Genomic DNA, 26,931 nt, shown 5'->3' with positions numbered 1-26,931 from the left:
GTTACAGTACCTATCACCCTCTTGCATTTGCATTAACTCATCTACAGTGAACCACGTACTATCATAACAAACAAAATTAACAAAATTAACAGAATTAACACGGTATTCTTCAGGTTCGGCAGGGAGTTCCGGAGTATTGCGACTCAATATGTCGGCTATTTTATTGTCCACTCCCTTAATGTGCTCGAACCGAAGATCGAACCTCTGTAACTTCAGCAAAATTTTTGTGGTTCGGGGATCTAGGTTCTGTAACGTAAAAGCGTATGTCACTGCGCTGTTGTCACAATGAACCGTGACTTTTCTACCCAAAATATAGTATGAGAAATGTTCACATAGAAACAATACTGCCAGCAATTCCAATTGGAAGATCGAATAGGAAACTTCATATAACTTTAATTTTCTGCTTGCATAGCCGATAACGAGAAGTTCTCCAGTATCATCATATTGAGCCAGATAGCCAGCCAAATTCTCCAGTGATGCATCTGAAAATAAATGGAACGGTTGATCGAAATTAGGTTGACTGAGCGCTGGAGGCTCACTCAACAATTCTCTCAATTGCTGGAATCTACTCAGCAATTCCTCAGTTAGACAATATTTTCTGTCTTTCTTTAACAAATCGAAAAATGGCGCTGTTAAGGCCGCAAACTGAGGAATGAATTTCCTTCGCCAAGAAAGAATGCCCAAGAAAGATCTAAGTTTCTTTTTGGTTTTCGGTATCGGAAAGTACTTTATCGCTTCGTTATGTTTGGGATTCGGCTTTAATTCCTTCCCATTCACAATGTGTCCCAAAAACAAAATTTCAAACTTGATGAACTGACATTTCTTGAAATTTAGTGCAAAATTTCCAAAGGTTAGAATTTCAAAGAGTTGTTCTAAATGGATAAAATGCTCATCGAAAGTAGAACTAAAGCACATTAAATCGTCAAGATAGACTACAACGAAATGTCTAGTATCTAATCCAAAATATGAGTTCATCACATTTTGGAAGATACTAGGGCTCGACTTTAGACCCATTGGAAGGACACATAATACATATTGTCGACCTAAATATATAAAGCTTGTGGATGCGAAGGAATCTGGATGCAGTCGAATACCATAATATCCCATTGTCGCATCCATGGAGCTAAAAATTTTAGCTCCAGAGATGCGAGTAAGAATTTCGTTAATGGGTTCGACCTGTATCTTAGGACTTACGACCTTTGAGTTCAGTAATCTCAGGTCGATTACAGGCCTAACACCCCCTGAGGATTTTCGCACGCAATGAATTGGGTTGCGATAACTGCTGGGATGTTCTTTAGCTGTCCCCAACCTTATCCATTTCTTCAGTTCTTCCTCAAACTCTTTTTGCATAGCCTGAGGGATCGGATAGATCTTTCCGACCACAGGTTCTTGATCTGTCAATTCTATTTTATAAGGTTCGCATCGAATGGGTTTGGGATATTCGCAAAATAAGTGCTTGAATTTAAGGAGCAAATTTTCTAGTTTCAATTTTGTATCATCATCTAAATCATCACGACTTTTAATATGTTCTTTAATTTCTAATTCCGAAATCTCACCATAATCCTTACATGGTTCGCTAGAGAAAGAAAGAATTTGGTTAGGTTTACATGATTCAGAATTAGTATCTAACTAAACAAGAAGTATCTTTGGATAAGAGATATCCAAAGTTACTTCTTCGTCGTTATTATTTTTCAAGATTAACTTTCTGTTATGACTGTCCAAAGTAACTCTAAACTTAGCAAAGAATGGCGAGCCTAGTAAGAGTCCAGCGTTCATGTCTTTCACAACAAAGACTGGAACATTGAAAAGATTATCTTGTATATTTAATGTCAATTCAAGCAACCCCTTCACAGGAAAATTATCTTTACCTGCAAAAGCAGTTAAATGTACACTGGGCACTGGTTTAAGCTTTACTGAACGGAAGGAATTTTGAAGATTTTGCCAAATATTATAATTGAGGAGGTTCAACTCTGCTCCAGTGTCCAGGATACAGTTAATTTGCATCTTTCCAACCTTACAATCTATAGAAGGAGAAGGAAATATCTCGAAATCTTGTTTGGACATATTCCCTTCTTCTTCCTTTAACACAAAATAAGTCAGTAATTTTAAAGAAGACTCATTTTCAATCGACACATTCTCCTTTTCGAAAGAACAAAATTTACTAACATTTTGTTTTGGGGAGAGAAGTTGGTTGGAGCAGCCATCGTCTCCCCTTAGTGACGACTGCTCAACATGTTTTCCGAAACGACTACCGGACTTGTTGGTTCCGCAGTCACCGAAGGGTACGGTGGACGTAAAGCGGAAGTGACAGTAGTCACAACAGGTAAGTTTTGGGGAAACGAAGAAGTTACCATAGTAACGGAAGGACCTGGCATCATAACTGGTTTCATATTACTGAAATTATACATGCCCGGTACCGTATATGGTACTGGTACTGGTACACCCCCATACATCGGAACCGGCTGAATACCGTTCATGGGTTTAAAGTTATTATTTCTGTTCTTATCCCATCCTTGTTTTTGGTTTCGATTTCCTTTCCATTTATTTCGGTACGATTTCCCGTTAAAATTTTGAGGTTTATTTCCGAATTGAACATTACCTTCATTGCAGATCGGCTCCGTTTGCACTGCATTGTCGGTTCGATTAGTGCTATTAGGTAAAAAGAATGTTTTCCTAACCTGTGGTTTCCTAGGTTGAAATTTTTGATTGCCCTGATTTCCTAACGAGGGAGTAGGACTACACTCTAACTCTGCTATTCTTAACATTAAATCTTGGACTGTACTAACTGAGCCTAGTTTCAAAATCTTTGCTTCTTCCTCAGGAAGGCAGTCCAGGATCAAATCCTTCAGCTCTTGATCCGAAGGTGAAGTCACAATCGAATTGTATTTTTCTACAATGTGCCTCACAAAACCTAACAAGGAAGCATGTTTTGACTTATCATACCGTAACGAGTAGAGGTGGCGCTTTTGTGCCCTCTCTAGTCGTTCCGATATGTATTGAAGCTTAAAAAGCCGCACGAAGTCAGAGAAAGACTTGACTTGAGAAGCAACACTACGATACCAAATTTTTGCTGACTTTTCCAGAACTCGTCCCACTATATATACACGATCTCTATCTGTGAGAACGTACATACTCATCGTTTGCAAAAGATCATCTAAGAAAATTTGTGCTACCCCTTGCGTCAGTTGACCGTCAAATTTTGGAAAGTGATGAATTTCTTTGAGATACGTGCCAGCCCCCCTTTTATAAGAAGGACTAGTTTCCCAAGGCTTAATCTTTTGATTTAATTCCAAACTCATTGGGTTATCCTGATTGTTAATGACCAGATCCCTATGACCACACTGGTTTTCACTAATCCCCGTCCGAACCGATTTCTTTGTCCTTTTCACCTTTTTTAGACGATTAGCTCTGCGAGATTCTTTGCGACATTTTTCAGAGTCCGACGAAGATGATGAAGAATAATTCATGTCATTCTCGGTATCATTTGTTAAAATTTCATCAAGTTTGAATACCGGAGTTCTCGGAAGTGCCTTATCATCTTGAACCGATCTACGACTCTCGAAAGGAGTTTCAGTTAAATTTAGATTACCACGGTTCTCGATCAAATTTTTCAAGGTTTCGGCATTTCGTTCACATCGATCACGACTATGACGATACGCATCAATTACATCTTTTTCTATCGATTGTATCATGTTTACTGTTTTCTCATTAGCTTCCCGTAATTGTCTATGTTCCTCAACTTGCCTCTCTTTTACATTTTGGAATTCACTATTTAATCTTACATTTACTTTACTAATGTCACATTTCAAAATTTCCATATCTTTAGCCAAAGTCTCAACCTTACAATCTACAATTTCGGTAGTTTCTTTACAAATTTTACTTGTATTTTCTAAGTCCGACCTAACCTTGGTAATTTCAACATTTAAATTATCTACTTCTTTGCTACAAAACTCTCTGACATTTTCTATAGTTTGACCTAAATTTTGGTTAGTCTCGTTCAGTTCAGTTCTTAACTGTGACACCTCACGTTTCAAATCACGTTTAACAGCTGATAAATCCTCCTGTACCGAGGAAAGGGATTCTTTAATCGTAACAATATCTGCTTTTAAGTCATTCGTATTAGCGTCCATTTTATCATTTAACCTATTTATGTCAGATTTTAAATCATTGTTACCAGCGTCCATTTTACCGCTCATAACTGACATCTCAGTTCTCAAGTCCTTAATGATCCCAATTAAAGTTTTAAGTAATGGTCCCCCACCAATTTCGATTTCGGGTACACCTTTCCTTTTCGGATTTCGCACCACAGGTGGTTCAGTTTCTGTATCTAACGCACTATCCAGCTTGCAGTCGAAACAGACCCATTTATTGTTAGTGGTGCGTAACACTTCCTGTTCCTCATCAGGAATGTTCAAACAACGGATGTGGAACCATTGATCACAAGTTTCACAGCGTATAGACACACTGTCACTAGAATCGTACTTTTTGTCACAGCATTTAAAATGTTCGGTAGAACCATCTACACTAAGACTTTCGTCACTCATTTCGCATTAATCGAGTCACGCGTCTAATAGCTCATTGTCATCAATCCACTCATTACTTCACATACTTATCTCAGTTTGGCACACAAAACAGTAATTATAAAAATATTAATACATATCCTAACACAAATTATCAACTAAACAAATATCCTGAAAGCTGAGGTCGCCAATTATAACAAATCGAGTTTCCAGGAATAAGAACATCTCGGAAATAAATCAAAGATCCTGGCTGGTATCGCCAATTATAACGGTCTGATTTTACCGTATCAAAAAAAAAATCAAAGTTATATTAGATTTAATGTTCAGGTTGCGTTAACTTTAGCAAAAGAAAAGAAAGACACAACGATAAAGCTATTATTTATCATCAGAAGTTTCCAGATTCTTGTTTCGTGGCCAACCAAGAATAAGAGTCAACATTGTCCAGATTAATTAGTATATATATAAAGAATATAAACAATTAGAACCGTCTAAGTTCAAGTTTATGAATTGCATTTGAAATCATAAAGTCAAGTTCTCAAGACTAATTTATTTGTGCCATTAGTTAACGATTACATAATAACAGATTTAAAAGAAAATTTGTGTCATTAAACATTTGCCTCCATCATGGTATCTCAAAGATACTCTATCCACATCTTATATGGAAATGTGTTATCATAGCAAACATGTTTTTCAACATTGATACATATAGGAAATTCTTAATACTAAAACAGAATCGGCGATCCATCCTCTCTACTTCTATATTTCTAAATAAACATCTTAATCAAGCGTTCATTCTTTATAGTATCCCTGTCGTATATTATATGAAATACAAACATAGGCCATATCATTACTACTACAACGTCATTCTTTTAACTTAAAGTGAATAAGTAGCATTTTCATACTTCACATTAGCCTATTCATCATTTTCATAATACATATAATGTGGAAAACACTGCTATCAATGAAGAATGAACTATTTACAAATGTATAGTGAGTGAAAAGAAAAAAAAAAAAAAAGAATCTACTCGACAGGTTCAAATATTGAAACGCCTTTCCAACTATTATCGTTTCAACTTATTATTGTTTCTGTTCATAATCAGTTAAGCTTGAAGAGGGATGGATACGCGTAAGGAATCATATTCTAGTTGAGTGAAGCAAGTTGAGACATATTCCAAAGTTATTGGTTTCGATGAGGCAAAATATATGTTTAATGAACAGGCACATAACTATAACCATGGCACGTTCAAAGTAAACATCAACGTTGCACGAAGTTATAGTTTTAGAAATAATGATATTAAATCCGAAAATATGTCCAAATAAAATTTCACCGGATCAGCACAGGACGATATCAACATCGAAGAAGCTAATTTAGAATATATGCTGCGAAACAATGTGACAAGACACATGAAACAAAAATTTTAAATTACGAGTATATTACTAGATACTATGAAAAGGGCACATCACTAAATAATAAAACACGTTCAAAGTACAATTTTCCCGATTTCACACGTATTGCGCATGCAGAAACGTATTACTAATCAGTATATAAAAAAAAAACACGATGAAATATGGAAAGCGCACATACAAAATATATATTACGAAATGATATCAAAAGAACACACGGCAAAATATGGAAGAACACGTTCAAAGTACAATTATTACCGACAATACACTTACGATATATTTTTCCCTAACCTACACAAATGTATTTCAAAACAAAAACAGTAGTATATAAATGAAGACACTCCCAAAGAAATTTCATCATCATTAACATTTATCAATGGCATACGTTACAGAGCATTTAATATTTTAACATAAACCGTCAAGTTATCACGAGTGCGTTCAAAGTGAAGTTCACCCCGAAAAAAAAAAAAAAAATAAAATATATCACATGGCAAAACGAAAGGCACATATTAAATTTGAAATCACAGGCAAAATTAAATTCTCTAACCTAACCAAAATATTATAGTACACATCTTTCAGATTTAACCTACCTACAGACACATATTAAATTCGAAAGCACGGACAAAAATTCGATTTCCTAACCTAGCCGACATAAATATTATGGTTCACACATTTAAGTTTGATCTAACTTAACCTATAGCAAATATTTCACGAAACAAAACACTATTATGGGACATAATGTATCAATGTATTTAGACTAAACCTACCTAACCTAAACATGAAAAAAAAAATCTCAAAGCACATTACTATGGAAGAGTGCGTGCAAGGTAAAGTTTATCGTGTCAACACACAAAATTTTCAGGTTCACATATCAAATACATAAGATTTAATACTTCGATCATACATGCTTATGGCATGCAATTATAAGTACATGAGGGGACTATGACAATGAGCTTAAAAGACGCGTAACGTTTTCTATTTAACTACGCATGGTGATCTTGAAGCACTTCATAACTGAACAAGAAAACAAAGAAAAGATGTTACCAGTTAGGAAAGTTCCACAGATTATGCGAGTCCAATCCTTCCCACTTCTTACACTCCAAAATTGATTCCACTGGATCACTAGTTCGGCACCCTACAAACGCAGGAGACCGTCCGTGTGGCCCATTGTCGTCAACTTCGAAGAATTACATCCCCCTTGCCATTACTATACTTCACCAGTAATGGCGGAGATGGTATTTGGCGGCCTTGGGCCTAACGGTGTTCAAGTTAATTTTGAAGTCAGGCTCCTCAATTTTTCTTTTCCTTTTCTTCTACTTATTCAGGTTGACCAAAATATTAAAAATTTAGACAAGGTTTACTTCCAGAAGTGTTTTAGCTATCGAATTTTCCCAAATTTAGAGGAGCCTAACTCAGACCGCCTTCTGTATTCTTTATCTCATGGTGGTAAAACTACGTCATCTTAGTCGCGTCACCGGACCTCAATAAGCGCGATTTTAATATTATATAATCAACTACGAACTAAAACAAATTTATATGTCTTCTGTTACTATACAAAACTCTATTCAAATAAGCAGCCGTTCTATCTATTAAATGACATTTCATAGTTATCGGAAATAACCACATAACATAAATTTTCAAACTCACCTAGTCACGTCTTGAAAACATTTCCCGTTGCTGTGGCGACCGCTGTTCTTACTGTTCAAGCAGGTCGCCATTTGCAAAGTAAATGCCCGCATAGCGATTCAAACGCCCTCTTGTAGTGATAGTCATAATGAGTAACAAATAAACATCAGAATGAGTAACAAATGAACATCAGGGCGCATAACAAATGAAACACGGGTAGTATCACGTGAATAATTGACAGACATACGTATATGAGGTAAGGTAAAATATAAAATAAATTTGTACTATATTAAACTATGAATGAAATTATTACAGTAACGCGAAACAGTTGTAGAAAGAAACAGTTCGAAGTTTTAGTGGTAAATCATTGTTGTGTTTGCGTATCTCATATAAAACTGATCACTTTTCGTGTCATTTATTTCATCTGCAACAAACCAATTAACGTCAAAACGAATCTTTGGGAAACACTAGGGTGCAGTATCACAATACACGAACCAACCTTAACACTGCCTAAAACAACCGGTAAACATTACAATACGGGTAAACATTACAATCCGGGAGCCAATTCAAATAGAATGTAAACAACCGTTAATCGGTTTGTTACAACTACAGCCATATTGCCCGAACTCAGCAACTTGGTGTTTTATTCCTAGTATATTTCTACCTAGTTCTCTGATGTATACAAATATTTCTTTTCCAGAATCCAGAACGAGATAAATCTGCACAAGTTGAACAAGTGTTTGTGAAAACAGAGAGTATTGAAGTGACTTCAGGTACCCCACGAAGAAACCGTATTCAGAGTCAATTACGAGAACTCCCACAACATGATAATTTGGCCAGTAGCTGTGATACACGGGACCATGTAAATAGGAAATTGTTTGCTCCAGAAAGTAGTACAACAGTAATCGGAGATACAATAATACAACCAAAGACTGAGATTGTAGAACAAGTCGTTGACAATCTAGGACAGATTGTTCCTGGGTCGTTGAACGAAAGTGGTGTGTCTAGTGATGTCAGTGGAAATTTCTGTGATAATGACCGCTTGAATGTAGTGAATAGTGGTGCGTACGAAAGTTCGTTACCAGAATACTCTAGCGCAAGTGCCAGTTCCTTTGTAACACAGCCATACAGTTCAAATGAGGGTGGCGGGCTAACGGTAAAGCCTCCTCCAGGTGACGATGAAGACATTATACTCCTGTCCGATGACTCAGATAATGGTAATGACCAAGCTACCCCTACTAAAAGACTTAATATATCAAGTGAATCAGTGAGCCCAAGGACTCCTAGTAGAATTAGTGGCCTTCAAGGAAATATTAATTCTCCGGGAACTTCACAGTCAAGGTGAGTTGATTTTTTAAATACAAAATAAGAAAGGTGTTTCCATAAAAGATGATTTCGTGTGTTTGTTTTCCATTAATTTACAAAAATAATAAATAAATAAATAAATAAAATAAATCTTGAAGACGAGTGACGTTCGGTGTAGATCGAAGTATAGTAAAAATAAAAATTATATTTTACGGAAAAAATCTTCCGTACATATTGTTCAGGACTTATATAGTCACGTTTTAAAGTGAGTCACTTCATAGCACTTCTCGCGAGTTCACTGAATAAATTGAGAAAAGTCCTGAATCCAATAGCTAATAAACCAATCTGAGAAAAGTTGTATCCAATAGCCTGTAAATTAAAACAAGTTAGGCTATATAAAGACATCAAGCATTTACTCTTATTAGTAGTTCATTCAAAAATTAGTGATGGGATAAATTATTAAAGAAAATGTAATTTTTGAACGCAACAATACAGTTATGCTTTTGGAGTGTTCAGATAATTGAAAATAGATCGGAGTTAAAAATCATCATCAAATGATTGTATATGGATTTTTTGCACATCGAAACTATGCTATGCATAAAGGTGAGAAGTCTTGTAGAATGGCGATGTCCGTTCGTCCCCCTGTCGACAGTTATCAGAACGAGGACGGAAAGAGACAGGGAGAGGCGGTCTTTTGGAATCAATTCCGTATCCCAAGAATATCTTCCACCTCTTCCCTTAATCCTCTGATATTCAAATAGAAGTGGTAGATATCAACCATTTTCGATTTCAACTTGAACATCGTAGTGCAAAGTCTGTAAAAGCTAGCAAAAAGCTGTTTTTTGGAATAGATTCATTGCGCCAAGAGTAGATATCACTTCCATCCTTATTGTCGTATTAAAACCGTAAGTGGTAGAAATACATTATCGTTTTCGGTTGTAATATTGATCTGCAAAGAGCAAAACTGTAAGAGATAACTGGAAATGGCTTCTCTATGTGGATTCAATTTCCCAAAAGTAAGTTTCATCTCGACCATTGTTCCTCTATTGAAACTGGAAGTGACGAAAATGTATTATTTGCGCTTTCAGTATTGATCAGCATAGTGAGAAAACAATCATAGATAGCAAGAAGCAGTTTTTTGATATGGATTTGGTACCGCTAAAATAGGTTCCATCTGTGATCTGAACTCTGTTGCAGCTGACAGTTACAAATCTACTACCTCTGCTTTCAATATTGAATTCGTATAGGTCTAGTTCGGAAGTTACCGTGGTTTCACACAATGAAATGAAACCTATTTGTCTTTTATTTGGTTCATTTCTCGATAAGTGATAACATTCCTCTAAAGAAAACTGATTTTTTCGAACTTTAGTTTTTCAGCGGTATCAAAAAAAAAAAAAAAAAAAAAAAAAATGGTTGAAGATTATATTTGAAGAAGGTACGACGAGATCCTACTATTGGGCAGCATTTTAACTGTTCGTAATTTCTATGTACATTATTATCGGTAAACGTAAATCATCTATCACTTGCTGCTTATTCGGATTCACATGAAGAGTATAGAGTAATTTAATATCAAGCTGTCTGTATATATAAATCAAATAACTAATTCAGTTTTGTTCGAAAAATTCTGTTTTTACTTAGTGTAAATCAATTGGAACAAAGTGAAAAAAAAGCTCTTTTTCAAAAACAAATGTCTTTAGATCATGCTTGATATGCACTGATAAATACCTGTATCAGTATGATTTTTTTTTTTTTTTTTTTTTAAGCAGAAATTAAATCTTGGATTCATTTTGGAATTGACTTCACTAATGTAGTACACATATTTTTGATTTCATCATCATGGGAACACACTTGTATGACATTCATTGTCATGGTTAATTTGGTTGTGCAATCCATTTTACCTAAACATCTTTTCAAACATTCTACAAGTTCTCTCGATTGGATTTAAATCTCGTAAATTTTCAGCATGAATTTCTTGTCTAATTTTCAATTGTGACACTGTGCCAAGCCATGTTGAAATGTTTCCAGCACAAGACTTTCAATAGGAACTAAATCTTCCAGTGCCATTTGGTGTTACAAAAATTTCAAAGGATGTTTTACAGTTTGTTGAACATTCTCAGGTCTTAAGAGTTCACAGTTGCTTCGTCTAATGACCTTTACTTTGTAAACCTGCACAAATAAATGACTTTCATCATTTAAAATAATCACCTTCCATTCGTCAGTAGTATAATGATTTATATTTTGTAGTTCATGCTGAACATCTTTTCTTCATGGCAGCGGTCAAATATTGTTTTTTCATTGATCTTTTTACATTCTGGGCAGTTTCCAGAAGTCTTCGACGTCAGTTGAATCACTAACATCGTAAGCACTAGCCAATAAATCTCTTTGAAGTTCTTTTGTCTGTTTTTGTTGGACTAATTTTACTATTTCCGATTAGAATTTTATTGGTTCGTGTTCTCTCTCTCTCTCTCTCTTTTTTTTTCCTCCATATTTACGTCTCCTTTTGGAGAACATGATCAAAATTTGTGTCGCTTTGAAAGTCGTGATTCATTTGATATATATACAAAGAATTCTTGATACCCTTGACTTGCGTACACGATCTGCACCCGCGGTATCTCTCAGTTATAGAAATGTGCTCTCTAAGAGCAATATTTTTGCACACTTATTTGGAGTAACATCCATTTTTACATAGAGGAAAGCAACATGTATCTCACAGTGAGCAAAAATTGATATGCCATCTGTCATACACAAAAGCTCAGAACTAAATCTGAAATGGCTATTTTCGGTTAAAACAAGTGAAACATATTCATATGTCTGGACAATTGTATTTTTATTATCAAAGTCAAACAGTAACACCACTTCAAGACAGGTAACAGCAGTTTAAGCCGGGTGCAGACAACAACTGGCAATCATATTATAATTCTAAGCAACAAATAGCTTGTTTCAATTAATTTGCACAGTATAGTATATCTGATGATGATTATCTAATCATGGGAGTGCGTGATAAGCCTTTTTATGTTATGCGTGAAGGTTTGTTCAATAATGAGAGGAGATTACATTTTAAGAAACAAGAGTGATGTGCTCTTGAATCATTACTGCTATCGCTAATATAAATTGTGTTTTGTCCGTAACTATCTAACTTGAAGCAGTGATCCTAAGGAGACAAGATAGAACGTAAATGTATTATAAGTATTATTTTTAGCGGTAATTCGTTCATCTTTTACGCAAACATCTTTCTTCGCTACTCGCAAATACAGTGAAATCTTACATATGGGCAATAGAGATAATGCTGTGTGCAGTGGATGAATCTTTTGTTTCGACTTTGCCGAAAACTACTGGAAGACTCAACTTTTAAATATAACTGTTATAAACTCATTGTCATGTACATATAGCACGCGAGGTAGTAATGAATGAAGAGAGTAATTTATATATGCCTAGGTTACGTACAGTAAATCTTATTAAATATTGTTACCATAATTCTTACAGAAGTTTCGTTTTCTAGACTTTTCTCTAGATAATTGCAAATTGAAAAAAAAAAAAAAAAAAAAAAAAATCAATGGTAAAAAATTAAAACGGCAATGAAAGGCATAGTATTACAGACTTCATATGTCTTGCGCAACGGCGTCAAAAAAAATGTATACCTACAACACAAATATGAACAGTCTCACCTTATTTCACGAATTTTTGTTTGACTTACTCCTTGCGACAGCATTGGAAGACTCTGTAATTTAAAATTGAAACCTGTAAGAAACGCAGTACGAAATACTATAGTTCAGGAAATTAATTCCGATCTGTTCAGACGAATTCGGAAAAACTAAAAGAACCACAAAGGATTAAAACTTGTCTTTCTATCTGTATAGTGTTCGCGGTAGCTGAGTGAGAGATTACTCATCTTTGGTGCGAAGAGTTCGTAGTTCGATCTTCGGTCATGTAATTTTGTAGTGGAGAACATCATTGACTTTCTCGGGATTATCCTGTTTCCGCGTGTATTCTCGTTCCATTAATTCTTTGATAAGTATTAATTTTATAATAAGTAATTTTTCTCCTTTGGTATAGGGGGCATCACTGTGTGACGTTAAATTAAAGATTTCATGTTTTTATTATTTTTTGTATGTTATTCGTGACCTGTATCTGTTGCTTGATGTACTAAATCTACATTCTATTAAACATTCTAATTGAACGATCATCCTCGTTATTATTCTTATCACGATTAATTTTTGAAGCTTCCTTGTGGCTTTATGGTTGGTGTGTGCGATTTCGGCGCGGGGCCCGAGTTCGATTCCCGGCTGAGGCTCGTAGTTCGAATTCCCTGTTGAATTACAGGTCCACTCCTCATATAACCTTGCTGCTGAATGGGATGCTAAGCCTCAAAACCCAACCCAACTCAACGAATTTTTGTACTCAGATGATTTTATCGATTAATTGCGTGTTAGTTGAATTTGTCAGAAATTACGTTCGATAGAAGCCTCAAATTGGAACGTTGAAATTAGATTTAGCTCAAATTTTGTAAATTATGCATTTAGGGATGTGATAAGGGTATGTGATAATTTTTGCAATTAAGAAAAAAAGAAACAAACGTATAATTAGAGAAATGGAGGCCAATTTGCAACGAAGAATTTTGAATTTTAGGAAAGTTAGTTTAATTTGTCATCATGAAATAATGTGTTTGAAAGTATAAATAATGCAGTGCTATCAATGCGTTCATCGTAACGGTGAAGGGAGAGTCTACAAGACAGCAAAATTGTTCTGTCACATATCATTGACTACAGAACATTAAATCACTGCTTAAAGGAGGAAATAAAAGATTGTTTTCCTGGTGTCGTGACGCAAATAACTGTTCTCGAGATATCGGTTAGGTGAAGTGTTCGTTGTCTAACGTTTCAAGAATGTTGTTCTTATCTTCAGGGTCAGTATGAAAAGACCAGACAAAGGAACTGTATATTTACGATCTAGAATGGACATGAAGGGTTATGATTGGCTAATGGATTATCTAATCAGTTGTCGGCTTGAAGACTGGCTGTGACTTAAGAGTGCTTAGTAATTTTATAGAGTTACATATTTTACCGGCAATTATATATTTTAGTATATTTATTAGTTATTTGCAGTTTAAAAAAAGCTATATTGGGATCTGGGGAGTATCTTGTAAACCTGAGATGTTGCCAACTAGGCTGCTTTATTAATATTTTAAGTTGCGCTAGTATCTTAACACTCGGTTATCTCGATAATTGAATCTCGTTGCATAAAATTCTTTGAAGCTTTTCCTAAAGGAATGATTAAAACTGATGAAGGTATGGTTGGTCAAATGAACGACTGGGTACCGTAATAGCTGACACCTGTATAATAAACTGGAAGATCAGATTCGATGTCGAGACTAGTCTCACATTTTCTCTCTCTCAGTTTGATAATTATTGATTTTTTCTATAAAAGTATTTGGTTTCTCGTATATTATTCAGACTGTCTTTGATAAGAGTAAAATCAAGGATCACGTTGATATTGATGTAACTTTTTGAGAAAGTGCTACAGTATATTAATTTCAGTTGCTCGATTTAGCAGTATTTAATTCGTTTTTGTATAACTCTAAGCTGTCCTTACGGTAACTGTGTTAATTATAGAACGTATGTGTTCTAGTAATTCGAATATGTACCTTCACCGACAGAGATTTCGATTTTTTAATTTTAGTCAACTTGTTGATGAACAAAAGAAATTAGTTATTGTTTCACTCGTGTCTGAACTCTAAAGTTCCTAACCTGTTGACTTTCGAGAGTTTTTAGGAATGTAGAAGTTTGCCTGTTGTCCCCTATCCAATTCAGTCCGGACTACTATAGACTTATAGACCTGTGCACAAAGGAGATGATGTGGCCAAGAGTTCATCGCTATGCTCAGTTCGCTTTTGCAGATTCGCCTACTGACGTCTCCAGCTAGGTTTTGATTCTAAAAGTGTAATCTAGAGAAATATTGATATTGATATTGTTGATTATTCCTATTTAAAGCCTGTCGATCAGTATATTTAAAGACGTTACTGGCTCATCATTTAGCGGATCAGAAGCAAGCTTTAAACTATGGGCTTGTACGAGGGCTAGTCAAGAAAGACAGACTTGGACTGATTTTTTTTCTAGGCAATTTATTATTACTCAGCAACAGTCACATGATCCTTTTCAAAGTAGTCCCCGCCCATTTGAATGCACTTTTTCATTCGAGTCTTCCAGTCCTCAAACACGTGTCGCAGGCCATTCTTTGAGAGGTCCTTCAAAACCGCCTCCGATGCCTTCAGAACCTCGGAATTATCGAATAAGCGGCGTCCACGCAGTCTGGATTTTAGGGCAGGGAATAGAAAAAAGTCGCACGGTGCGGTAGGCGTCTCTACCATCCTCAAACCTTTGCAACAGCTCCCTGCAAGTCTCCACTCGAACGGCCTTCTGCTCTGGTGTCAGGAGTCGCGGAATCCATCGCGCACACACTCGGCTCATGTGGAGGTGGTCATGCAAAATTTTGAAGGCACTGCCATGAGATATGCGTAGTGCGGCTGCCAGATCGTCGATACTGATGCGGCGATCTTCTCTAACAATGACTGCTGCCGTGTTAATGTTCACCTCAGTAACAGCTGACTCTGATACACCTGGTCCACCAGCTTTCGTGATTGTCATTCGGCCCTCTTTAAACTCTTTGAACCACCAGAACACGGTACTTCGTGGCAGAGCGTCATCTTTGTAGGCTGCTCTCAACATTCCTAGAGTTTCTGTTGCACTTTTCCCCAGGCGATAGCAGAACCGTATAGCTGCAAATTGTTCATCTCGTAATGACTCCATTTCTTCTACAGGCGACTTAAAGAGGCGGCGCAGAACATCACCTGCAATAAAAAGTCGTGGTTACCAAACATGCAATGATTCGTTAACAACATTTTATATCTATGCACAGCAAGACCTACCCTACTTGTATGCCAAACTATGAAGCTCCAGCGTTAACAGAACTGCCGGGAAAAAAATCAGTCCAAGTCTTTCTTGACTTGCCCTCGTATAAGTTACTCTAGAAAAGAGTCGGGGCTCGGTAACTAATTAGTAGGATGGTACCTCTGGTGCGTCGGATCCCTGGTTCGATTTCAGTTCGCGCTATGTGGGCTTTGTGGTGGACGAACATCATGTGCATGGGTTTTCTCGCGGTTCTCCCGTTTCCTTGCATTTCCAATATTTCATTCATTATCATCATCGTCTCCCTCAGCCTTGGAGCATAATCTTGGAATGTTATATTAAAATAGTAATAATATAAAGGAAAGTCTTATTTTCACCCTCTTTTGTCAAATAAACGGAACGGAAATCGGGAATTATTACTTCGAAAGAGCTCTGACGATTTTTCTTCACACTTGATAAGCAAGCCTGCCGTTTAGTATGTTGTTATTTTTTGTTCTGGAAAGGGAAAAAGTTTGCTGATACACATGACTGCTTAAAAAGTTGGATTTCTGCGATATAAAAAAATGACTAAGAACCGACTTACTTGTTTTGAAATAGTGCATGTAAGATTTCACTGTATTTGTTTTTTTTCAATTTTGGCTTTTTTAAAATGTTCCTTTGTGCTTGTATTATTATATGTAGCTTTTTGTGATATAGTAGTTTTATATTATTGTGTCTGTTACTCTTTGTGTGCCTTAATTTGGCGAATGGATTGACTCTAAGGTAAGTGAGATTTTGTATTATGAAGGAAGAACCTCACAATAGAGAGAAGCAGGGGAGGATAATGTATAAGACGATAAATTTGTTAGCGTGTGCCATTAGTTTATTGGGTTTATTTGCTTGATTGTATTATTTATAATTTCTCTATTTAATCAGGAAACTTGTACATTTTGTCATGAATGTAGGGCAATTTCTCTTCAGATTTTCTTACATACGAAGGTTGATGTGTGGAAAAAATAATTAATAACTATGTGTAGATGATAACATATTGACCTAAACAACTTGAAGTATGCGACCTCTTTTAAATCTTTCATACTGGTTCTGTATAATAATGTTTACGGCATCTAACCAGAAATTGGTACACCAGAATTTGTTTTTTGTAAGAACAATGCAAATTGACAATAAGTTTGGAGTGTACGTATTTCTTTTGGTTTTGTGATATAAATGTGGTAAGAATGAAATATCACTAGTGACAGAAAAAAAATTCTTTCGGTTAAAAGTAAAACTACTGCTGTTAATCGAAAGACACAGGAGTTAATTAGTTTAATTTGTTCTGAAGAATAGCATTTATATCTTCTATTTATTTAAAATGTGACTGTCAAATTCAAATTTCTTTATCATGGTATTTTTGAAATACTAATGAGGTTGGAACAGAGAAAATAACATTGTCAAGTAATTGTACAATATGAGGCATACTGTAAATAGGTGAATTAAATGAGTAATTGATCAGTAGTACAATTAATGGTTCATACCGAGATTATGTTAAAGAGCTACATATTTCTTTGTGAATAGTTGTTCATGAAATGGTTCGTTAGTATAGTGCAAATCTCTTATTTGATTGCTTTCTGGTTTTACTTGTTCATAAAAATTCCAACACTGAGTGCTTCAAATAATGTAATTTCTTCTTGTCAGATAATGCGCGAATGCTGCTCAGTAAAGAAGAATCTTAGGTTTTTGTGCATAATTGTACGTTCACTCACCCTCATATTTATGATGATCGTTCTGACAGTAGTGCCTATTCGATGCGATGTGTTGTTTGGCTTAGCGTTTCTTTCAGTCAACATCCTCAGCTGAGAGCGATTCCTGGGAAGGTTTTTCAGCACTGATTCCGAAAACTACTTACTCTGATTACTAAAAGATATGTGCCACGGATGTGTTTCTTTCAGAGGTGATAATAGAAAAACGTTACGTGAGGCCAGATCTGGACTGTAGGGAGGGTGGAAACATATTTCACATTTGTTCGAGAAATAATCATATACATTTACCACATTCGGGCGATCGTTATTGTGACACAACACCCACGCTTTACGTGGATATGCAATCTTTTTTGTCTACTGTGATTTTGCAAGGTTTTCAGTACATCAGTATACACTGCTTTTCAATTATTCTCTGTGTAGATATCAGATGTAGTCATTTATTCTGAAATTATCACCTTTAGAAGAAAATCCTCACTCGTTTCCTGCCACCTTCATTTCAGTTCCAACAGACCTGCAGGCAGACTTCCATTTGTTCAGGTTGAGCAGTTTGGAAATCCAGGAAGCACAAACACATTTTACTTTTTGTTATTATTATTATGTGATAACACCTGATGATATCTTCAAAATGTCTGCTAGTGCTCTTAAGGTTATTCGACGATATCTCACAATTACGGCAGCCGTGTTCATGTTTTCTTCTATAAGAGCAGTTATTGGACCACTATGTCCATATACTGTCAAATTTTATTGTCTCCACCTTTCGAGATGTTTTGTAGGGGGGGCAGGTTACTTTCTCCATACACTTCTTGAATCATTGCATGTGTCTTAAGCGTCATTTTTCTCAGATGGAAATAAAACTTAAGTCCAGGGTATTTTTTCTCATTAATTATCTTTATTTTTCTAGTACTTGGATTAATTCATATATCCAATCACATGACTGTTACAGGTGCAGTTCTGGAACAAAACAAGTGCGAATTTTATCTCACCTACACGGGATTTATAATAATCTTCCGTAGCAAGTATGCTACGTATAATATCGTTCTTTATTGAATTGACATCGTAATTTTTGTTTACATACTGCGTGTTCCAAAGTCTTGGATGACTATTTTAAAATTTTAGGTATTAGAACTTATTAGGATTTTGATTACATCTTTCATATTTGTAGAAGGAATATGTAGCTCAAACTTGGATTGTTGGGGAGCTTGTCCAGCTTTTAATATGAAATTTCTTTGGTGTGGCTTTAACCTTCAACTCTGTATATAAACTATACATTACATTGTTATAATAGATGATTTGACATTCAAATGACTGTTTGTGCGACCTGTTTAGAAAATATTACAAGTGACATTTCTTAGAAAAGCCCTGTATTGTTACCCTAGGTGGGATATCGTATTGTTTTGTTGTTAGAAGCATTATTATCAAAATATTCAAACTAAAAGATATATATATACACGAAGCAATTTTTTCTTAAATAGAATGCAAAAATCAGCAAAAAAAAAAAAAAAAAGCATATTCGCTTTATCTGTGCTGTCTGATTAATTCTTTCTTAAAGAGTACATATTTTTGAGTAGAACTGTCTTTGACATACGTAGAGAACTATGCATATGTTACCGACAACTGTTCACATTGGTCAGTCGATTTCGGTGTTATTACCAAAAAGCCGGTTACAAGATAAGTAAGTACTTTTGCTGTTGATTGTATATCTCAAATTGGTAATTGAGGAATTGAAATTTAATTCGATAACTAATTAGTAGTAGTAGTAACCCTGCAGGAAAGTGAGTGATTGCAAAATAAGAAGTATATTTTACGAAATATGGTTACGAAAACACCGTAAATAAGGGAATTAATTGACACCAATGTGTTGAAGATATATATTTTGTGGCTAAAACTAGTAATTTTAAACGAATTATTTTATTTTGACAGGAAATTCTATGACTGTCATAACACTGTATTCTTATCTTTACCACTATATCCATAAAATATATAATTTTTACTGATTTTTTTTTTTTTTTTTTTTTTTTTTTTTTTTGTCACATTAATTGTCAAAGTAAACTATATAGTCTGTTTAACAACTGTCATACTATGATCTGTCAAACTGTTCAATTATATAATTGAAATGTTGGAATTTATTTCTCTGTTCGCACTGCTTTTATCTTCCCTCAATATACGTCTTATAGAAGCCAATTAATTTCTGGTCTCACTGATATGTCGCTTATATTAATTTTCATATTTATTTAGAAGCAAGTCACATCGATAAGTAGCAAAGATCCATGATAATTCTTTTAAGCAAAACATATACAGGAGATACAGAATCGTTTTTGCCCGTTATGTTTCTATTAAAGCAGCTGTGTGGTTAGCATAGTTTCTCTTAGTACTTGTGTCGATGAGGCAACCGCTAGAAGTTTTCGAAAATTGATTAGTCTCCTCGGAGTGGAGATGCAGTTTCTGTAGCAATTTTTGTTTTTACCAAAACTAAAGTAGCTTTTCAGTGTGAAGCTTCTCAGAATTATACAGTCGTTCTAGTTACTGGATAGGTTGACCTACATCAATACGCATACAAGAAAATGCTTGTAGTATCAACCAAAACATATTTTTAAATGAGTATTCCAATTGTACTGCACTTTACATTCTAAGGAAATTTTAGGTAACCTGAATATTTGGACTAAACATTTTGTTGTGATGATAAGAATAACATCTAGGTTTAACATGCATTTTCTGGAATAATATTCTGTCTGAAAGAGGCAAAAAAGAATGGTAACGTTTTTCCACGTATATATAAAACTGTCGAAACCATGTTTTTGAAGAGCAGACATAAACGTCAGAATTTAGTATGAGGGAGTGTGGTTTGTGAAAATGATGGATTATATTTGGCTTCGTGGCTTACCATTCAATTGTAATAGTGCATACTAACTGTTTAGTCTGATCGAATGACATGAGTAGTGTCTATGTGGCAAATGTTTTTTGCTGACCATTTTACCTTAAACATTCCCAGCGCATCTAAAACGATCTTTTATTTGAGAAGAAGAGAGCTGCAAGACGGTAAGTTGAGAATCGTTAGTTTTTATCTAACTAACTTAAGTTAAAACATGAGATATTTTTGTTTTGTACAGGAATACTTCAGCTGCATTGATAATTTGGGTATATATTAACATAAGTATATTGCATAATTTAGGCATTTGTGCACAAATTACGAATTGAGTGTGTGCCCTCGCACAGGGCGCCGCATTGAAGCAGACTACCACGATAAAACTAACAAAGAATTTTATCTTATAACTTACAAAACGTAGGTTAATGTCACGTAGCCTAGGTACTGAACCGGGACGTTAAACTCTCAAACAAACATATGTCGGGAATAATCTTTCAGGAGTATATCCATCATTTTGATTAATATTACTTGTTGTTCTTCCTCATAAATATGTCTCAGACGTTAATCAAAATTACGAACTAAAGCTATTTAAGTCACTACTCTTAAGCGTTAGATGAAATAAACTTTGAGTTTTCATATCATATTTATAAAATTAGGATCTAGGAATAACACAGTCTGAGAATGTTCGAAGGCAGTTTTGGTGAACATATTATTTGGAACAGAAAGGAGATAAATAAATGAGTGAATGGAGACGAATTTCGTAACTCGGAAGTTTATAATATTTGTCGCCGAGTTAGGTTCAGACGCCTGAGATGATTGTAACACATTGCTTCTGTGACAAATAGGCACGAGTGCATAAGTTCCAGTAGTTCAAGTTTAAGGAAAATAATATTTGAGTAACACAAGAAGATAGCAGGGTGATATAAGCTAGAAGTAAGTTATATATGAGCGCTCCAAGTTATATCAAGTTGTATACGGGAAAGAATAAAGAAGGTAGCCATAATTCAGAATTGGATTCTGTACTTTGATAAGCGGGTTAGAAGCGGAGGTAAGGGACTTACGCACATAGTAAGTATAAACAATTAATATGCTTGTAACTTTTCACCAAATGGGCGCATCTTAAAACTAACTTCACCATTGTCTTCCTGATTAAATTCTAGGCCGAAATTATGTATCATATTACCCTATTCCTATTTAAAAAAACTTGACCTTAATTCAAAATGGCGGATTTCAAGATGGCTGCCGTCAAGGTTATACGTACCATACGACTTCCCCCTAGGACCTATACGTATCTACATGGTTGTTCTTTCATTAACACTCCGTTTACAATGGGTAGTAAGGGACTTCTGCAGTAATCTCTAGTAACCACATCACAACCTTTAAAAATTATTAAAAAATAGAAAACTTGCACCATGGCAAAAATTTCTCTCATCACAAGTAATGAATACATGCCCTCTATCAGCAATAAAAATTTCATTGAAATCGGAGCCGGACAATTGGGTGATGTCCCTTGTAAGTAAGCTTCAGATCAGTCTTGTGTACACTCATGTCCAAAATGATTGTCGCATATCTATAACTGTCTTCTTGTAAGAATATAATTTGATATTGATTTTGCAGGGTACTTTTAATATTGATACTATGTGTATAATCGAGAAATGTATATTTGTGGTAAATTTCATAGGAAAAGAAATATAAATACGAAAATTAGAATGAGTAAAACAAAATGTTGCTAAATGGACAGGAAAGTTTTATTTTTGTTTTATTGTCCTTATTTAGTGCTCTTTTGACATGAAATTTGCCACATACATGTCTTTACCGATTATACACATACTAACATTATAAGAAATACAGGGAGAACTCGTTATCAAATTATATTCCTACAGAAACATATTTATAGACATGCGACAATAATTTTGGACATGAATGTACCATACGCTCACTCTTTAAATACTGATTCATTAATTGGGAGTCCTAAATAAATATTTACGTAGAGAGTTTCAGATCTATAAAAAAATTACGCGTTGGCAGATGTACTACAGCATTTTAATCCTTAAAAGATTAATGGTTTTAAGCAATAGAAAATTTATTATCAACGTGAATTTCTTCGCGATAGGAAAAAAAGAAAAAAAAATAACGGAAAACTTGTCTGTCTGTAACGTATTTGGTTTTTATTTTTTTCTTAATATTACAATTAAGAAGAGGAACAACTAGGAAGATACGCCAGCACTTTTCTGTATATTTCAGGTAATAAAAATTCCATTATAATTTTCTGTAGTATTCTTTGTTTAAAATAATAGTTAATCTATGCCTGAGAAGAAAACACTTACTTTGATTTCCTCAAGTACGCGTACGCGTATATGGTAGAAGTACGCGTAAATTCATACATCTGTTATCTACATCTGTAAGTGTCGAACTGTAAGCTTAAACTCTTTGTGATCTTTCTCTTATTAATCAGAAAATGAAATTTCTGATTACTGTTAGCTAATGGCTTGGAAAATACAGGCTTTCTTATCAGTGAAAATTGTATGTTACTGAACATTCAGAATTTGTTTATGGAATTGTAACTACGGCTTAATCCCTAAAGAACAATTGCAGAAGAAAGAAAAAGTTCGGTTCTGAGTATTCATCGAAGAGATTCCCTTAAACAAATCTTAGAAAAAAAATGTATGGATTGTTATCACAAAGTCGTATGATTATTTTTCTTGGTGAAAATACACTTAAAAATTTCAGTAACATTTAATTACACTCTCGGAAGCTTATGATTCATTTAAATAAAATAAAATCTAACCAGCACAAGTGCTTATTATTACTGATTCTTGGTACAATTTCGGTATTGTATCATTATTTGTCATATATATCAATTCACATTATCTGTGTGATGAAGATTATGATAAATTGCCTAAACTGTAACACGGATTAGTAATAATGTTTGCTTTGGTTAGATTTTATTTTTAAAGTTACACGTAGTTCTAAAGCTATAATGACCAGTATTCTTATGATTCAAGTTAAAAGTGCTACTGTGATTTTTTTTAAAGTAGAATTTACACATTAAGATCCTAAATAATCAATTTATATGTATAGAGAAGACAGTGACTATGTTTGTGACTTCATACCTCTTGAACTTGAACTACTCGACCGATCTCGGTCAAATCTTCAACATAGATGAGGTTCGGGCCTGAGATGGTTTTTATCATTTCACTTTGACGTTACAGCATAGGGGTCGGGGAGGAGGAGATATAATTAAAAATGATCGAAAATGACCGATATTAATGTCGAATCCCATTGTCCGGGGTCCCTGAGATGAACAGTGACACTTCCGATGCCGTTTAAATCCAAATTCATCCCAGCAACTTCGGGAAGGGGATATATATATATATATATATATATATATATATATATATATATATATATATATATATATAAGGTGCAGTCATATGAAAAGGTCCATTTCCAAGTACAGACTTTATTACTGGCTAGAGCTGTATATAATATAATGACCATTGATGTTGAGGCCCTTATCCCACCTTGACAAGAGATTATGAATGCCCTGAAAGAAGAACTCCTTGGATTGAGTATGGAACCACTCTGTGACAGCTTGCTGCACTTCTTCATCCGATCTGTAGTGGTGTCCCCGGATGTGTTTCTTGAGTGGCCCCAAAACGTGGGAATCACAGGGACTCAAGTCAGGACTATACATGGGGTGGTCTAGCACATCCCAATTCCACGACGCGAAAAGATCCCGTGTTTGTTTGACAACATGAGGCCGGGCATTGTCGTGTAATAAAATTAGAGATGCAAGGGCTCGGAAAAAAACCGGCTTTTTTGGAAAATAACTCGGTTTTTTCTGCTTTGCTTTTTTGCTTCGGAAATTTTGGGCTTTTTTCAAAATACTGCTTTAAATTGATAAAACAGACTTTGTATCGCTTCTCTATAACACAAAAAATCATTTAATTAGTGGTTGATGCTGATAATAATATAAAACATCGAAAATAAACTATGAATTTCGAAAAAATATTTCAAACAATTTTTCTTCAACATATTTACATTATGAATTCCACAGGATTAACCAATGTATATAATAAGAATTTTTTAACCTCCTATATACAAAAGTAAGCAGAGTTGGCAAGAACCGTGGTTGTTTTTGAATATGCCAAAAACCCGTTTTTTGGGGGATGTTTAAACCAGGCTTTTTTGGTTTAAACCAGGCTTTTTTGACTTTGATTTTTTGCTTTATGTATTTATATTACATATTCACAGAAATAGCCTAAGTTTGTTTCGCCTTGATGTTATTATGCAACAGCGGGGTTATGCCGGAAGAACTCCCATAAGCTTAAAGAAGTGCGGTCAGTAAATTTCTTAAGTTGAGAATCTCCCGCCCTAGCCATTGGGAAAATCCCGTCATTACTTGAAATGTAAGACAATAACGGGAAAATCCTGTTATTGCTTTGCATGTAAAATTTAAAGGTCAACGTACCATAATCAGTACGCTAAAACTGAGGTATTAAATTATAAATTTAGTACCGGTACGTAGATATCATTGAAAGTCCAATCCAAGCTAATGTTGGAAGCTACGTAGGCAATCGATAAATTTTGCCAATTTCTATCAATATATTTAAGCAATATTGGCTTCTTTATAAAACAACACGCATTTAGGCATGTAGAAATATACATTTTGGTTTGTTTCGTATATTTAGGCTTAACATCCTTACGAAATACCGAGGTTATCAAGGAGAAGACTTTCGCTTAAACTGACATCCGAACCGCTACTTGGGTTACGCATGAAAAAAAGGATTGTGGTTCGACCGAGAATTGAACATGGGACACCTTGATTAAAAGGTGAAAGGGAAATAAAACTATTGCAGGTGGTTTGATATCTGGAAACGTTACCATGAAGTTCACACGATTCGCATTTTTCATTCTTTTTATTTTTGTGGTTTAAACCAGTTATTAAAAAAAAAAAAAAAAAAAAAAAAAAAAAAAAAATTGGTGTAAATCAGCCAACTCTAAAAGTAAACACTTCTTTTTAAACAATACACAAATAACTAGCAAAATAGTATGTAGTATTTTTACTTCAAAATATTCCATACCCTCTTTTTGAAACAAAATAAAATTAAAATAAAACATAAGAGAAATACTTAGATTTATATGATATACTTAAAGGCTGCACATCTAGAGCTTTTGGTTCTGTATATTCTTGAAATTCTACAGTTAAGTTTTATAGAACCACCATCACAGTTTACCCAATCCTCAAGTTTTCTGAATTTTTAACAAGAGGGATTCAACATATCATTACGGAACAAAAAAAAAAAAAAAAAAAAGACTACGGAATATATTTAAGTTAAGCTAAATACAACTGCACAACAAACATGACTGAGTGATTAGCTTTTGCGCTTCTATCGGGAAGTCCGGGATTCAACCAGCATTCGACCATTCTGACAAAGCTTTTCTTCATTCCATCTGTGAATGTAGAAATAGTGCATGTACTGTGACTTGGGCGACTTCCTTTTTTATTGTTTTTAAATCGTTATTATTACTAATTACCAGCAGTGACGGTTTTGCGAAGGTTAGGGGAGCGGTCTTTCGGACTGAAGCCCGTTCCCCAAAGTTACGGAATGTCTGCAACAAACGAAATATCTATTATTTATGCCTTTACTCATAAACTTTAAGCTTCCGTCAAATAAAAATTACGAATGTTTAAAAAAACTAAACATTAGTAAGAAACCCTTCCCAAAATACTTTTCTAAATCCGCCACTGATTCTCAGTATAAAATGATTTTTAAAGTTGTATCCGGAAGATTATTGCTAAACATATAAACGAAACGAAATATTAGTTATGCCTGTACTCATAAACTTCAAGCACTTCCCAAATAAAATTAGGACTTTTTAGGAAACGAAACAATCAGAAAAAAACCCTCCTAAAGTACTTTTCTAAATCCGCTACTGATTATTTGTATAAATTGGTATTCAAGGTTGTGTCCGGAAAATTATTGCTAAATCACTTCACAGCTACAGTATAACAGAAATGTGGAAGTACGGTTTGACGGATATATTGAAAAACGTACGCTTTGACGGATAAATAGAAAAACGGGCAAGTTTAACTTTTGCGCTAGAAGCTAGAGTACTAAAAGCTCTTAGAAATGAAACACGGATGACAAACTAGAGAAGAAAAAAGATGTCGATAACTCAAAAGTTAAAATAAAGTTAAATAGCCTCTAAAATTACCCTCAAATACTACATTCTTCATGTTAGCTTTAATTCGTAAAACATGTGCTCTATCCATCTTGATGGTGAATTTCAGAGCGAAATATCACATTCAGGTCATGGAAATTTTATCTAACTATAGAATATACTATAAGAAAGCTATTTAGATAGAAAAATTATGAAGTTGAAAAAAACCAAAATTTCCAAAATTCTCGTTTTTTTCCCAAAAAAGCCGGCTTTTTATGTGAAAAAAACCATCGATTCAAAAAAGCCGGCTTTTTTGCATCTCTAAATAAAATGATGCACTTCGTGAGGTTATCTCGGCGTTTATTCGATTTGCTAGCCTCAGACGACGGAGAATGTCGCAGTATTTG

The 26,931-nt window shown here is 34.7% G+C and overlaps 1 protein-coding gene across 23 annotated transcripts in view; it reads left to right on the top strand.

Moving 5' to 3' along the window:
- The window catches only part of LOC145680674 (uncharacterized), a 573,261-nt gene that overhangs the window by 42,337 nt on the left and 503,993 nt on the right, over nt 1-26,931 (top strand). For all 23 annotated transcript variants that reach the window (XM_081751535.1, XM_081751520.1, XM_081751519.1 and 20 more), the window contains exon 3: nt 8,251-8,891. In XM_081751535.1, the coding sequence (XP_081607661.1) occupies nt 8,251-8,891 (641 nt within the window). The remainder of the gene's footprint in view (nt 1-8,250; nt 8,892-26,931) is intronic.

This window comes from Thermobia domestica, chromosome 3 (assembly GCF_964235325.1).
Source record: "Thermobia domestica chromosome 3, izTheDome1.hap1.1, whole genome shotgun sequence".
Classification (NCBI taxonomy): Eukaryota; Metazoa; Arthropoda; class Insecta; order Zygentoma; family Lepismatidae; genus Thermobia; species Thermobia domestica.
This window is presented reverse-complemented; position numbering and strand designations above follow the sequence as displayed.